At 39.1% G+C, this 14,163-nt stretch overlaps 1 protein-coding gene across 1 annotated transcript in view; it reads right to left on the bottom strand.

Annotated features, from left to right (window-relative positions):
• Window positions 1–1,673: 1,673 nt before the first annotated feature.
• Window positions 1,674–14,163, bottom strand: part of Lemd3 (LEM domain containing 3) — a 41,489-nt gene continuing 28,999 nt past the window's right edge. Inside the window, exons 5-13 of the mRNA XM_038314887.1 lie at window positions 9,812–9,891; window positions 9,577–9,722; window positions 8,090–8,191; window positions 7,887–7,989; window positions 7,084–7,262; window positions 4,925–5,006; window positions 4,226–4,331; window positions 4,032–4,110; window positions 1,674–3,823 (exon numbers count right to left, since the gene is read on the bottom strand). Of these exons, the coding sequence (XP_038170815.1) occupies window positions 3,660–3,823; window positions 4,032–4,110; window positions 4,226–4,331; window positions 4,925–5,006; window positions 7,084–7,262; window positions 7,887–7,989; window positions 8,090–8,191; window positions 9,577–9,722; window positions 9,812–9,891 (1,041 nt within the window). The 3' untranslated portion in view covers window positions 1,674–3,659. The remainder of the gene's footprint in view (window positions 3,824–4,031; window positions 4,111–4,225; window positions 4,332–4,924; window positions 5,007–7,083; window positions 7,263–7,886; window positions 7,990–8,089; window positions 8,192–9,576; window positions 9,723–9,811; window positions 9,892–14,163) is intronic.

Raw genomic sequence — 14,163 nt, 5'->3', positions numbered from 1 at the left:
TCTAAGAATCAACAAAATGCGACTATCATGCTGCCTGCAGGTTTCCTTAACAGGGATTCAAGACCAAAAGATGAGCACCCTGGAAGTCTCAGTTCCCAATTGCTCTCAGCTCCTAACTGCCTGAGGACGGCGGCCCATGCTCTGCCTGGGTCGGCACCTCTGAGAAGACATCTGGAAAGAGATTTGCTGAGGTAGGACCAGGAGGAAAGGGCAAGGAAGCCATGTAGATGGCCGAAGAGTTCAGGACACAGAAAACAGGGGATGGTCTGTGAAGCAAATCTTTTTTTTTTTTGGGGGGGGGGGTTCGAGACAGGGTTTCTCTGCAGCTTTTTTAGAGCCTGTCCTGGAACTAGCTCTTGTAGACCAGGCTGGCCTCGAACTCACAGAGATCCGCCTGCCTCTGCCTCCCGAGTGAATCTTATTAAAGATGTCTGGCACACAGCACATCTAAATACTGCTCACTTAAAAACAACTTGTTATACAAACTATAAAAGCCCAGTATGAGGGAGGCTCTGATAACATTCAGGAATACACACACCAGTGAGCATGATGAATACAGGCTTCATGACATGGTTCCACACACTGACTTACTACCTTATTACAAGAACAGAAGCTCTCCTGAGAGCTCAAGACAAAGACCTTTACCATCGTGACTCTAACAAATGCTAGACCCAGTGCCTTGGCCCATAACTCCCCTGTTCTGTATCTGACCTACTAAGATGTATCCAAGTTTCTCTGTATCTCAGTTTCCTGCCTATTTTCTTTCCACATTATAACACATCACATTATCTTTTAACTTACTATGTTCTTCCTCCAGATGTGACCAGATGTTTTAGCCTGTGTTTTTTTTAATCTCTGTATTCCTGAGACAACCAATGTCGACTATATTAGCAAGCTATAAGACTATCACGTGACTAATGAGTCTTCTACTAGACTAAAACACCAAGAAATATCTAATGGTACAGCAGTTAAAAACTGATTGTGATTGGTTTATAATGGGTTAAGGCTTTCAGTCAGAATGTATAAAACTGTTGTCTTTGTTGAGAGAACTAGCTGCCTAAAGAGTTTCCAAACACTTGAAGGTTAAATGAGGACATTTTCATAAAGAAAAAAGTTAGGAGGTGAATTTAGCAAGAATAGGAAGAGGGAGCCGGGTGGTGGTGGCGCACGCCTTTAATCCCAGCACTCGGGAGGCAGAGGCAGGCCTGGTCTACAAGAGCTAGTTCCAGGACAGGCTCTAAAACTACAGCGAAACCCTGTCTCGAAAAAACAAAACAAAACAAAAAAAAGAATAGGAAGAGGGCAAGAAAGGATAATGTGGGAGGGGTAAATATACATTATCTACATGCATAAAAATATCATAATGAAGCCCATTATTATGCATAGTTAATATGCACTAACAGACTGTTGGAATGCTGAGAATGGGTGGCCACAATTAGACAGCTGGCACGGGCTCACCTTTGTGCTCATCTCAGCACTTGGAAGGCCACAGCAGGAGTTCTTCCCAAGGCTGAGGCCAGGCTAGGCTACACAGTGAGACCTCCACCTCACAAAAAAAACTAACTTTATGGTCCTCATCTTTATAAACACACATTCATTCTTAGATACAGAGATTTAATATAAAGATAACTACTTTCACTGGTAGAAAGAAAGACACAAGACACTTTACAAGGTCTTTTAAAACAATGACGCATTTTTAAAAAACCTAATAAATTTTTAATTAGAATGTTTTCTTCTTTTTTTAAACAGAACAAAAAAACAGATTACATCAAACCATAACTTTTCAAATACCTAATTATTATACACATTCCCATCTGTCTTATAGGGAGGACTCTTGGTCAGCTTAAGAGTTTCAGGTAAAATAAGCTGCATAATAGTATATATTACAATAATAAATGTACAATGTTCACATGAAATATATCTTAGAAGCAAGAAAAAGATGCATCTGCATCCAACAGTGACCTGCTAAAATGCCACAACTATTTTTACATTCACTCTTGCAACAGGTTACAAGATGGGTCACTAAGCTCAAATAAATCACTATGATGCACATAAAATACAGAAAGATTGGTTATTTTATATATTATATATTTATATTTTAACACATTAACATCTGAGACATAGATTGAGAATCTAAAATGTATTCTCTTCTGATAGCAAATCATTTCTTCCTCATAAACATGGTGCCCACAAAGCACACAGGTAAGGCACGAAGGTTCTCTGTTACAGAATAGTGCGCATCATGGTCACTTAGCCAGAAAACGTGCATTATCTGTGCAAGGTCATGCTGCAAAACATATATACAACAAAAGGAAAACCAAATTTGAAACAGAGATTAAGATTGGTAATTCCAGCTGTTTCACGTATTCATTTGGACCAACAATGATATATCCAGAAGGTTATCTTTTCGCCAATTTTTAGGTTACAAAAAAACCTTGATCAGTAACTGTTTTGACCTGAAATCATAAAGCAGTGATAACGTGGCTTTACTGAGACAAACACTGAAGCACAAGGGCCATTTGTGCATCTTCTACACTGCAGGCTTTCATGGCCCACATTCCAAGGATAATTTGTGTAATACATTTTGCTGCAACAACGTGCCTGCTCTACACTGAACATGGAACAGGAGCTGTAAACAGACTGGGAAAATGACAATCCCAATAACACTGTTAGAGCCCCAGTATTTATAATAAATACAGCTTTTCACAAAATGTTTTTCCAGAATCTGCCAATTGCTTCTTTATTGCTCACATAAATTTGAACTCATTACAACTGGTGCCAGAACTTTCACACAAAATCATACTCAGGCATTTTTATATAAAAATCTATAAAAAGTATTTTAAACATGTATCTAATTCTTCCAGGTATTTGGCTGTTTGATCATCTATGACAGTACAGCCATATGTATATATCTGTGTGCATATATAAATATGTAACTGCACATGTTACATATGTATATAAACACACAGCTATGCACATATATATACACAAATTAGATTATGAATAAAATAGAAAGCTTATTTTACTGCTAATGCAGACATTCTCACAAAACAAGACTTCCACTACCGTTAGCATTTATACATATATACAAAAGCCAATTTGAGTACATGTACATCCACTTACAAATGTATGTAACCATTAAAACCAAATAAATTTCCCCATTTTCCAGCTGCAGCAAATGAACCTTTTACAAGCAATAGAAACCTAAGGTTAAGTGGGAAATGAATAGTTTTTCCACAGTAGCCTGCAAGGAACTATGCAGCTGACTGTATACAAAAATTCACATTAGTCCACAAGAAATTATGGAAATATAAAAAGCGGCTTCACCATGCTTTTGTGTGGTTATCTAAACACTTCTTGGTGCAAAAATATAACCACCATCTCTGAAACGCTTACTACAAAGTCAGTGTTCCTGGTGTACAGCTTCAAATGCACTGGCTTATCTGAGCTCCAAAAACTGGAGAGAACAATTATGCCACCTACTCAGCGTTGCTGCCTCGCTGCTAAATCCCTCTGGAACCTTAAGATTTCTGGAACTTTCAAACAGCTATCTTCTGCAATAAAAATATTACATACAAAAAGCATTTTTAAAAGGAAGACGGGAAGCCAAACGGGACTTTTCCTATTTAAATAACAGTCCTAGGAGTGAAGGGGTCTTTTCAGGAACTTCCTTGAGAATTGGCTAGGCCAGTCCGAAGGCGCAGGTGAGACATAGAGTTCATATGTTTATTTGATGGCTTCAAGGGAGTGTTGCAAGTAAGAGCCTGGGGAAAGCGATGGTGGTATCTGTCTAGTCGTAAGTATTTTACTGTAACCAACTTCCCTGTGCAAGATAAAAATCATATTTTAGATCTATACAATTATGCTAAGTATTTGTAAAAAATTAACTGTAGTACAGAATGAACATAAAGCAAAAGTATCTAAAATCATTCAAAAAATTCTAACCTAAAATTATTCTATTTAAAATCAGGCATAATCTAAGATGCAACTAATTTTCCTTCCCAAATCCTTGTAATATTCAAATTTCTTACCATCAAACCAAGAGCCATGCAATGCTTTAAAAGCCTTTCCAGCATATTCTGGAGACAGACATTTAACATAGACACAACCCTGTAACAAAAAGAAAACAGAGAGAGGAAGTCTTGGTGTACCAGCAGCAGACGCAGACCCTGCGCCCTGCGCCCCAGGAGGCGGGGCGGGGCGGGGCGGGGCGGGGCGCGCTCACCTCCCGCGAGTCCCCGTCTACTGCGACGTGGACAATGCCGTCGTTGTCGCTGCACTTTTCTAAAACTGCTTCTTGAATTGCCAGGTGCCACTGGTCTCCTGTCTCCCTGAAATTAAGAGAAAGAAAATCAACTGCGCTACTCCTCTCTGTGTCCACTGTCCGTCACACCAGCTAACAAAGGAGCTCAGTCACTCTGTCTACCTAGGCACTTGTAAGATGCCTCACTTCTCTCTGCAGACTATAGTGCCAGCATTAGCGATGCAAAGGTGGAGTTCTGCGTTCTGATTGTCAGACACACTTTCAAGTCTCCGTGTATTTAATATACACGCCAAGTCTCTCTTTCCAAAGCAAAAGGCCCCAGGCCAAACACAGTGCATGCTCGAACCTTCCAAGCACCTGTTCCAGTACGTTATCTCAGCTGCCTCACTGTGGGCGAGTCATACGTGGAGGGCAAAAGGAAAAGTAGCTTCACTTTAAATCTGCCTAATGCAACCAAATGCTGACTGGAGCTGATATTCTAATCAGCAAGGCATGCGGTGGATCCCTTTGCTTGAGACTTGACAAAAGGAAAAAAGCATAACATTTATAGTTAGAAATAATAAAAAAATTTATTTAGACACAGCATTATAGACGTACCATGCATTTTACACCCAAATACTCCAAATAAAAATTATATGTATGCCTTTTCATAATACTTACATAACTGGGTCAAACATATTTCGAATCTTTAAACATGGTGTCAAACTATTTGGTGGTGAATTTCTTCTATCTAAATGAAATGCTACAAAAAAAATAATTGTGTTACTTGAAATTGTTCGATTTTGTTGAAAGGCAATCTTTTAGTTTATTAAAAAATATTTATTGTGTACTTTTAATAAGCCAGTTAATTAAGGTGGATTAAGACAGTCATCAATATCCAGAGCCAATAGTTTGGTGGAAGAAACAGACAACTGGTAGTGTCTTCCAGGGGATTCGAGCTGTCACTAAGTCCTAAGGAAACCAGGAAGTTGTAAAAATAACATCCTCATCAATGGGAGCTAAGATTTCCCTGGGGAAGTGAAGCTGACTCTGAGGAAGGAAGAGTGAGTTACAGCAGCAGGGGAGAGGAGTGAGAGCACATTTCAGGTAGAGGTGAGGTATGTACCGGCCCTGTGACGAGACTGTGACTGAAACCCAGTGTGGCTGGAATAGAACAGAAAGACAAGTCTGGGAAAGGAGAAGTCAGACTATCTCAAGCATCCCAACAATGTATAGGAGTAATTTTAAATCACACGTGTGTTTTAAGAGCACTCGTATGGCAAGATCTACCTTTAAATATTAAAAAATTGAAGTAATTGTTTGGAAAATCAAACAGGCAAAGTGATTTTAAGACAGTCAGAAGGTTTTCTGTTGTCCAAGAGGCACTGATATGGAAAGGGAGGCCATGGTGCCACAGTGAAGTGGACAGGAGCACACGCAGCACACGCAGCAGGACCTGCGCAGGACTGAGCATCAGAGATGCAGGGAAAGCCTGCATAGGACTGACTTCCAGGGACACGGGCAGCCAAGAGGAGTGGCCCCACTAACTAGACTGGGGACCAGAGAAGGCACACACTCACGTGGAGCTGCAGTGCTCATGGCCTAGGTGAGTTTTCAGTCGGGTACGGACGTCTGAAACAGCACCATGAATGTAAACTACAAACGTGCGAGTTATTACATGGAAATGCAATGAAGCCACCACATGAGAAAAGGTGAATAAAAAAGTGAACAAGAAAGCAGCTTTGAGAAACTGCAATACAGAAAAACCCAGAAAAAAGGAAAATAAGAAGTAGGAAGAAGGAAGAGGAGGGGCATGGGACACAATATTCGACTGGAAGAAAAGCTCAGTGTGGACGAGAAACCGGGAAAAGGTGCTATTGCCAAAGCCACGAGATGGCTGGAAGGGCTCAGCCGCCAGAGACAGGCAGAGTCGTGTGGAATGAGTTAAAACTGTCTAGTTCCACAGGGTCCTTCTGTGTGCAACTTTTCAAGGAAATCATTTGTTCTTAGCATTTGGAACAATAAAACACTTTTTTTTAACTGAAAAAAATTCTCGTATGGTATATTCTGATTATATTATATTATTATATTCCCTCTCCCAACTCCGCCCAGATCCTCTTCACCCACCCAACTCCACGACTAAAGCTTTGTAAAGTAAAATTGACGGGGGGATGATATGATTGTACTTTAAAAATGCAATTCTAAGACACTTCACTTACCTTTTCTAGGAATACTGTACTTAGTAGGAAAGAGGATTTACTATTATAATCCCCATATTATTTTATATGTTTTATATACATGCTTCTCCTGTATAGTAGAGGATAAGCACATAATCTTCAAAACTCCTTATATTTACTATCTGTCTCTGAAACTACACACACTATTAAGAAAACCAACAAAGAGAGCTACACAAAATCCTTGGAAGGGAGATACTCAGTAAAGGTATCTTAGTGAGAAACAAGAAGGCAGGCAAAAACTGGAAAACAGAATGTTAGTCATGCATGCACATACACACACACACACACACACACACATACTGTATACTGAACACACATTAACAGCGATTGTAATAATGTAGCAATGATTTCATGTGTTCACCAAGAAGAATGCAGTTAGAGCTATAATACTAAGCTGCTCCGGTGAACAAAATGGGAAAGATAAGGAACATCTGCCCTACTACAGACAAACCAGCTGTGTTCTAACCTTTATGCCCCATATGGTGGAGCTGTAAAGGGGAGCTTCACAGTCACACATCTTTGGCTATAGTATTTTGGTTAACTACATAAAGTCCATTTTGAAAAATTAGAAGAAAATCTTTGGTTTTGCTTAAAAATACATACCTTGACCTTGCCATACTTTAGAAGGTATTACTAATATCTTATCACAGGACGCAGAAGGCTGGATCCACCGCCATACTAGAAAATCTGCACCTCCCATCCTTCGTGTTTCTGTGCGCACTCTAGATTCATTGGCAGCAAGGAAGTCAACAGCTCTATCCCAGACTTTCTTCATCTTCTTCCTATCACACAATCAAAAGGACAGATTTACTCTTGACCTGCCATCTTCTGGAAATGTCGATGACTAAAGTAACAGCTACTGTTAACTAGCTAGTCTGCCTGTCATCTGCCTGTCTCCCCGCCCCCAGCTAATGTACTTGGGGCAGTTTACCTAAAGGATGACTCAGATGCCTGTGCCTTGCCTCAAGGTTACTGAGTTCCCACCTGCAGAGGTGAGCCGTGAGCATGGCGTCCTCTTGGTTGTCGACTCAGTATCCACTGGAGATGAGATGTGATCCACATCTTTTAGAATATGGACAATTTTTTTTGATTTTCAAAAAGTTAAATTCTAGCTTTCATTTTAAAAGCTTCAATAATAACAACATAAGTACTTAAAATATTACTAAAAATCTAACTAGCTAATCTAGCTGTTTCTTAGTACAATGAACATAAGGGGATAAAGAGAAAGACTGAGAAACAAGAATAAAAGATGCAGGGATGAGAATAAACCAGCTATGGTATTACACTGCAAGTGCTGAGAGGACGGGGGCGCACAGTCAAGTGGAGGAGTCACAGTTCTCAGTGAAACCCGAGCCTCCACAGTACCAACATTCTGACTCCTCTCAACTGAGTACTGAGTTACACACCTGTCCTGGGGCTGTATTAAGGAATCTCGAACATGTGGAATCGGCATATAAGGCTGTAAATCTTTATTTTCCTGGCAAGCTTCATTATGACTTCGTAAAACATCTGAAAATAGATTTACAAGTGAATCGACTCTGACAACTATGTTGTAGCTTTACCATGGTAGCTGTCCCACAGCTAGTTTAGGATTTTATAAATTCCGTACCTATAATCTTCACCACCATGTCGTACATCTGCCTTGTCTCCTCTTCCTCCTTAGTCCAGCGGTATTTCATGTAACGTAGAACAACACACACCATCACCACACCTGAAACATTCACGGGGCTGGCATTAAGACTGTGGTCAGTGACAGGTACGCTGTCGCTAGTATAGCACTGACCACCCCACTGCCCCATGGAGCAATGGAGTGCTAAGGTTTGAACCACCCATAGAATAAAACTACACAGAAACTATTAAGTACTTTCCCAAAATTTCACCTATCTCTAAAAAGGTTCTTCCATCATATTAAAGATGAGTGTTTAAATACCTACTATTAAAAATAAAAACTGTTCAGGCTCTTCTCCTTTCAACATTAACTACTAGAAAAAGTGAGTTTTACTAAACAGACTAGTAAAGTAAACTGAATTATGTTTAAAGGGCTAACAAAGAAAACAGAAAAGGGGAATAGTTCCTTCTTCCCAATTATGAAAATATCAAAGAACCTAAATTTAAAAAATTCTCATAAATGACAAAATAAATTTTTAAGCCAAAAATTTAAGAGCTTACATTATTTAAAAATAAACTCAACTTTCCTATTTTCAAAAAGTAGGTTTCCATATACATACTATTATACTTGCTCCTATAACCTTACATGACAAAGTTTCATCTCTCTTCTTATACGACTACTTTCTAGGCCCATAGGCCCACAATTGCCATAAATAACCCCCAGCTTTACTGTTATCTTTGAAACATGAAAATGGCTCCTCATAAAGGCCAGGTCACCAGTTAACAGTACTAATTTGGGGACTTTAGAAGGTGGACTCTAGATGGAAGAAGTCACTGGGGATAGGTTGTTGGGGATACTTGTCTGCAGCCACTTCTCTCTCCTCTCTGCTTGCTGGCCACCATGCTATCTGTTCCACCAATCTGCCTTTCACGCGGGCTGACACTCTCCACCCTCCTTCCACGCAGGCTGACATTCTCCACCCTCCTTCCACGCGGGCTGACACTCTACACCCTCCTTCCACGCAGGCTGACACTCTACACCCTCCTTCCACGCGGGCTGACACTCTCCACCCTCCTTCCACGCGGGCTGACACTCTCCACCCTCCTTCCACGCGGGCTGACACTCTCCACCCTCCTTCTACATGGGCTGACACTCTACATCCTCCTTCCACGTGGGCTGACACTCTACACCCTCCTTCCACGCAGGCTGACACTTTACACCCTCCTTCCACGCGGGCTGACACTCTCCACCCTCCTTCCACGCGGGCTGACACTCTCACCCTCCTTCCACGCGGGCTGACACTCTCCACCCTCCTTCCACGTGGGCTGACACTCTCCACCCTTCTTGTGTAAGTCGTTTCTGTAAGGTACTTGGTCACAGTTACACAATGTGGTTTATGGCATCTACAGATGTAGGAGTAAAGCCCTTGGCTCTGACATTTAGTGAGACGCAAGCAGCATAACAGCTTTCTAATCCTAACAACTTACCTAAGCATAACAACAATAACCTATGGGTTACAGTAATGAAAGCACGTCGAAAACGACACCAGAAAGGCATCTGGGGTCTGGTGGACTGTAAAAACTGCACGTCAGTTATATTTGCCAGCTCTTCCTCAGGCCCATAACCAATACACCTATTTAAAAATAATGAAGGTAGAGATTAAAATTTTAAAAACTACTTCTTAGTATACAAAATCATCAAAGTGTAAATCAAATCCTGTACCTTATTCCAACATCTTTCCCATTTTTTAAAATCCACAGCAATGAAGTATTAAATACATCTTCATACTCAGGATCTAAATCCTAACAAAAAAAATAGAGAACCATTCTCAATAGTCCTATGTAAACTGTCATATAAATAGCATGCTGCTTTTATTTTAATCACATAAACAGAATAATAAAAACATAGAACTTAGTACCAAAGAAAAAAAAAGAAAAGCCACCATCTTTTCATGGTTCCAATGTAACCACTATTAATATTCTGCTATACTTTCTTTCTGGTTGTATTATATTTACAGATTTAGCTATTTGTTAAATTTGTTTTCAAGTATCATTGTGAAAATGATTTTACTTTTGATACACGGAACAGTATTTTCAAATAAACAAATGACAAATTACTGACACTTGGACGGTTTAAGTTTTCAACGTGTGAACCCATCAGCCCGGAAGCTCAGCAGCCTAGGCTATAACTAATGGTAAGTTCAGACTTTCAGGTGAAAGTGTATAAAGTAGAAAACTCACACGTGTTGTTCACGGCACTTACAGGCTTCTAAGTGGTATCATACAGCATAACAAACAGTACCGGAGAGATGGTAATAACTCAGTAATCCAGCATTTCTCAACCCAGTTTTTGAAGTTAGTCATACACAGGTAAAAGACCAGCTCAAAGTCCAAGACAGAACCAAGAACTTTTATGAGACAAAAATACAAATCTTCACTGACGGTGGTAACGACTGTTTTGTTTTGAAATTACTAATTGGGTTAGGGTAATGGTTCAGATGGTAGGGAGTCTGAAAGACAGGCGTGAGGAGAGGGTTCAGATACCCAGCACCCATGTAAAGGCAAGGTACTGCATACATGGGTAACCACATACTTATCTCAAAAAAAAAAAAAAAAAAAGCAATACTGGATTTAACCACTGACTTGACTCAATGGAAAGGAATTCTGCTTTTTTTTGTTTTGAGACAGGGTTGATTTCTGTATCAAACAGGTCTGGAACTAGATCTTAGTTCCATTACAAACTATATATACATACACTTAGTGAAAAGAAGATATATTGTCTATGAAATGTGCTACTTTTAACTGCCTCCTTAGAGTGTTCAATGTTTATCCACAGTTAGAACTGAAGAAGTGGAACAGCACAAGGAGCAGACTCTCTCCTTCCACTCCCAGTCTGATCATATTCTAGCTGGGTGACCCAGTTATTAAATCTCTAAGCTTTAGTTTGCTCATAAAGTAGGTTTCATGATCCCTACCTTGTTAGATCATTGTGAAATTGAGAACAGTAAATAGCACCAAAATAAACTGAATACTTGATAAAGCCAAAGATAAAGTCCCACTTTTCGTTAGAATACTTTTCTCATCTACCAAATTTCTATTAGAAGATTTAACTTTGCATAATGAGAACTGAAGAAAGACAAAAGGAATCAAGAAAAAAAACGAAACTTAAATGGAGTTGGTTAAATGTGTAGAAATGTAGAAAGCCAGAGTACCATGTTATTTTCATAAGCATTATGATCAGAAGAGGTAACCTCTTGCTGAAAGTACTACCCCCATCACAGGCCTCTTGAGAATACTTTAATTTTCACATAAAACAATGATCACCAACAATAATAATAAAACAATAATCAAGGTACCACGCTAAACTATTAGTCTTTTCTGGTCATAACCTGGCGCATTGGCAGCTATATTCCTCACAAATCTTAAATATTGCTCACTGTGTCAAAATGAGCAGCTTTTGAAAGCAACTTAGAAGCAGGGCAAGCCCATATCCCCTCACCCCACAGGAAAACCATCATAAAATGCTCCCAAAAGCAATCACGGAAATACAAAGCGTGTTTCCTATGACTTCCACCAGAGGGACCTCTCAACTTTCCACAAATGTAAGTCAGCTTTCACTACCAAATTATGAAAAAGGCTCAATAAAAGCAGTAGGTAAGATTAAAAATACATCTATATAAATACGTTCATTAAAACTCCTTTTAAAGGATAAAGCAGAATAAAGAAAATGATAATAAAATGTAATGAATGAAACTGAACAAACCAGAAGCATCATATTGAGAATTGCTCATCATGACTACTGAAAATGCACTAGACCCCAGGAAAGCTAGTGTGCATTTGTGGGAAGGAGTTCTACATCCTCCTACACTTGAGCTGAGCCAAGGGCTGAGATGTGATTGGTTCATTTACCCCTACATACAAATAACATTATCTGTTTTGTGGATGAAATCATAATATAAACACATAGAATAAATACAAGAATTTCTCCATAAACAGAAAGCTTTTTGTATATGCCTTATAATCACTGTTCGATACCATGTTTGCAGGGAAAAGTTCTTATACTGCTACACAGATAAAATAAACTGAGGTTAGACTAGGCTAAACTATCATTCTAAATTAGGAAGCAATCTGAACAGAATCAAAAGCACTTTAGAAGCTGATACTCTTTGAAAAAGGAATTTCCTTTCTAGGATTATTTCCTAAGGAAATGACTAGAAAAAAAAACCAATGCAATACAGTTACATAATAAAATATTATCCAACATTTTTTAAAAACTTAAGCCGTTTAACGGCAGAGGTAAATGTACTAATTTAAAGGTAAATATATGAATATTTATAAATGGAGATATTTGCAGTCATATTAATTTTAAAGATACACTTTAAAAGACTAAAAAGAGCTATACAAAATGCTACCGGTTACCATTCTACAGCCAATTTAAAACCTTTTTCCCTTTAATTTTCATGTGAGTTACGATAGTAATTTTATATTGAAAATAAAACATTATTTTAAGAAATACTTGAAACTTATCTAGAATTTGAGACTTTATTTTTAGCAAAAAAAAAAAATCTTGTTGAGTGATTTTTGTTTGTTCTGGAGGTATTTTTGGCAGCTATCTGAACTCTATGAATGACATTACAGCCATCATGTATTTCACAACACTTGAAGACCTGAAAATGAAACTCCCCAAAAGACTAATAAACACAAATATGCATTCATAAACCTAGATGAATATTAAATACTTAAAGAAAATAACTTTAAGAAATGGAATCTAGAATCTTTTATAAAATGCGGTGAAGGTCTACAGAGTTAGAAACTAAAGAAAAGTGCAGTCCTCAATGTGTAGCATGAAATAAGAACTGGATACAACTTAGTCAGAGTGTTTGCCCGGCATCTGCAAGCCTGGGACTTGATCTACTGGGTTCGATCCCCATCACTGCAAAAACAAAAACAAGCAAATACAAACAATAAAAAAGAGACCAGAAGCCAGGAGGTGGTGGCGCACGCCTTTAATCCCAGCACTCGGGAGGCAGAGGCAGGCGGATCTCTGTGAGTTCGAGGCCAGCCTGGTCTACAAGAGCTAGTTCCAGGACAGGCTCCAAAAAAGCTACAGAGAAACCCTGTCTCGAAAAATCAAAGAGAGAGAGAGAGAGAGAGAGAGAGAGAGAGAGAGAGAGAAGAGAGAGAGAGAGAGAGAGAGAGAGAGAGAGAGAGAGAGAGAGAGAGAGAGACCAGACCAAACCTAACACCAACAAAATCCAACTTTGTGACGTATAAAATAATTCCTGGAAAACACAGTAAGCTCCAGCTAGTTCATCAATATCATGACTTACTACATACAGTCAGATCACGACTCCAGTGAACGCTGACACTCACTTCAGTAGACCCAAACTCTCCATCTTGCTGCTGCCTGGCCAAGTCTAACTCTGGGCACCTCCCCACTTCTTTGAGCCTCACAGTACTGCTGAAGAGCAGTTACAATCAAGTGGTTGGGAAAGAGAAAGGTTGAAAAAGCCTTGCATGCCAGACCTTCAAGTCAAATTCCACTTCCAAATACCACCCCATTTCTTTAGTTTTTAGAGTACAGAAGTCAATTTTAAGTCTTGTTATTCTTCCAAAATATAAACACATATTGTTCCAGAAACGTATGATCAAACGCTCATCTTGCTATCACCTCTGTGAGAGACTAACTAGATACAAAAGCAAGAAGAAGTCAGTCAGTTTCCAAGTACCAGCAGTAAAATCACTTCAGTGATCTCATTGAGGAATCATTTGATCAAATGGAATTCTACAAGATTTGCCCTTCTGCTGATTATTGTATGTCTCTTTATACCTCCTTAATCCAATTCCTTTTTTATTCCTACGGCCAATTCTTCTACTCTGAACATTGAGCTGCATGATCAGAACCCATGCTAATTTAAGTAAAAATTCTTACAACATTTTGATTCTTTGGCTATTAACAATCTATTAACCATTACATAATCTGTAAGTAATGGCAACTTCTACCTAGTTCAAGACAAAAATAAATGAATAAACAAACAAACAAACAAGGTTGAGCTACAATAAAGCATCATCATT

The sequence above is a fragment of the Arvicola amphibius genome, chromosome 17 (genome assembly GCF_903992535.2).
Source record: "Arvicola amphibius chromosome 17, mArvAmp1.2, whole genome shotgun sequence".
Taxonomy (NCBI): domain Eukaryota; kingdom Metazoa; phylum Chordata; class Mammalia; order Rodentia; family Cricetidae; genus Arvicola; species Arvicola amphibius.
The sequence above is the reverse complement of the archived record's forward strand: the minus strand, read 5'-3'. Positions and strand labels throughout refer to the sequence as shown.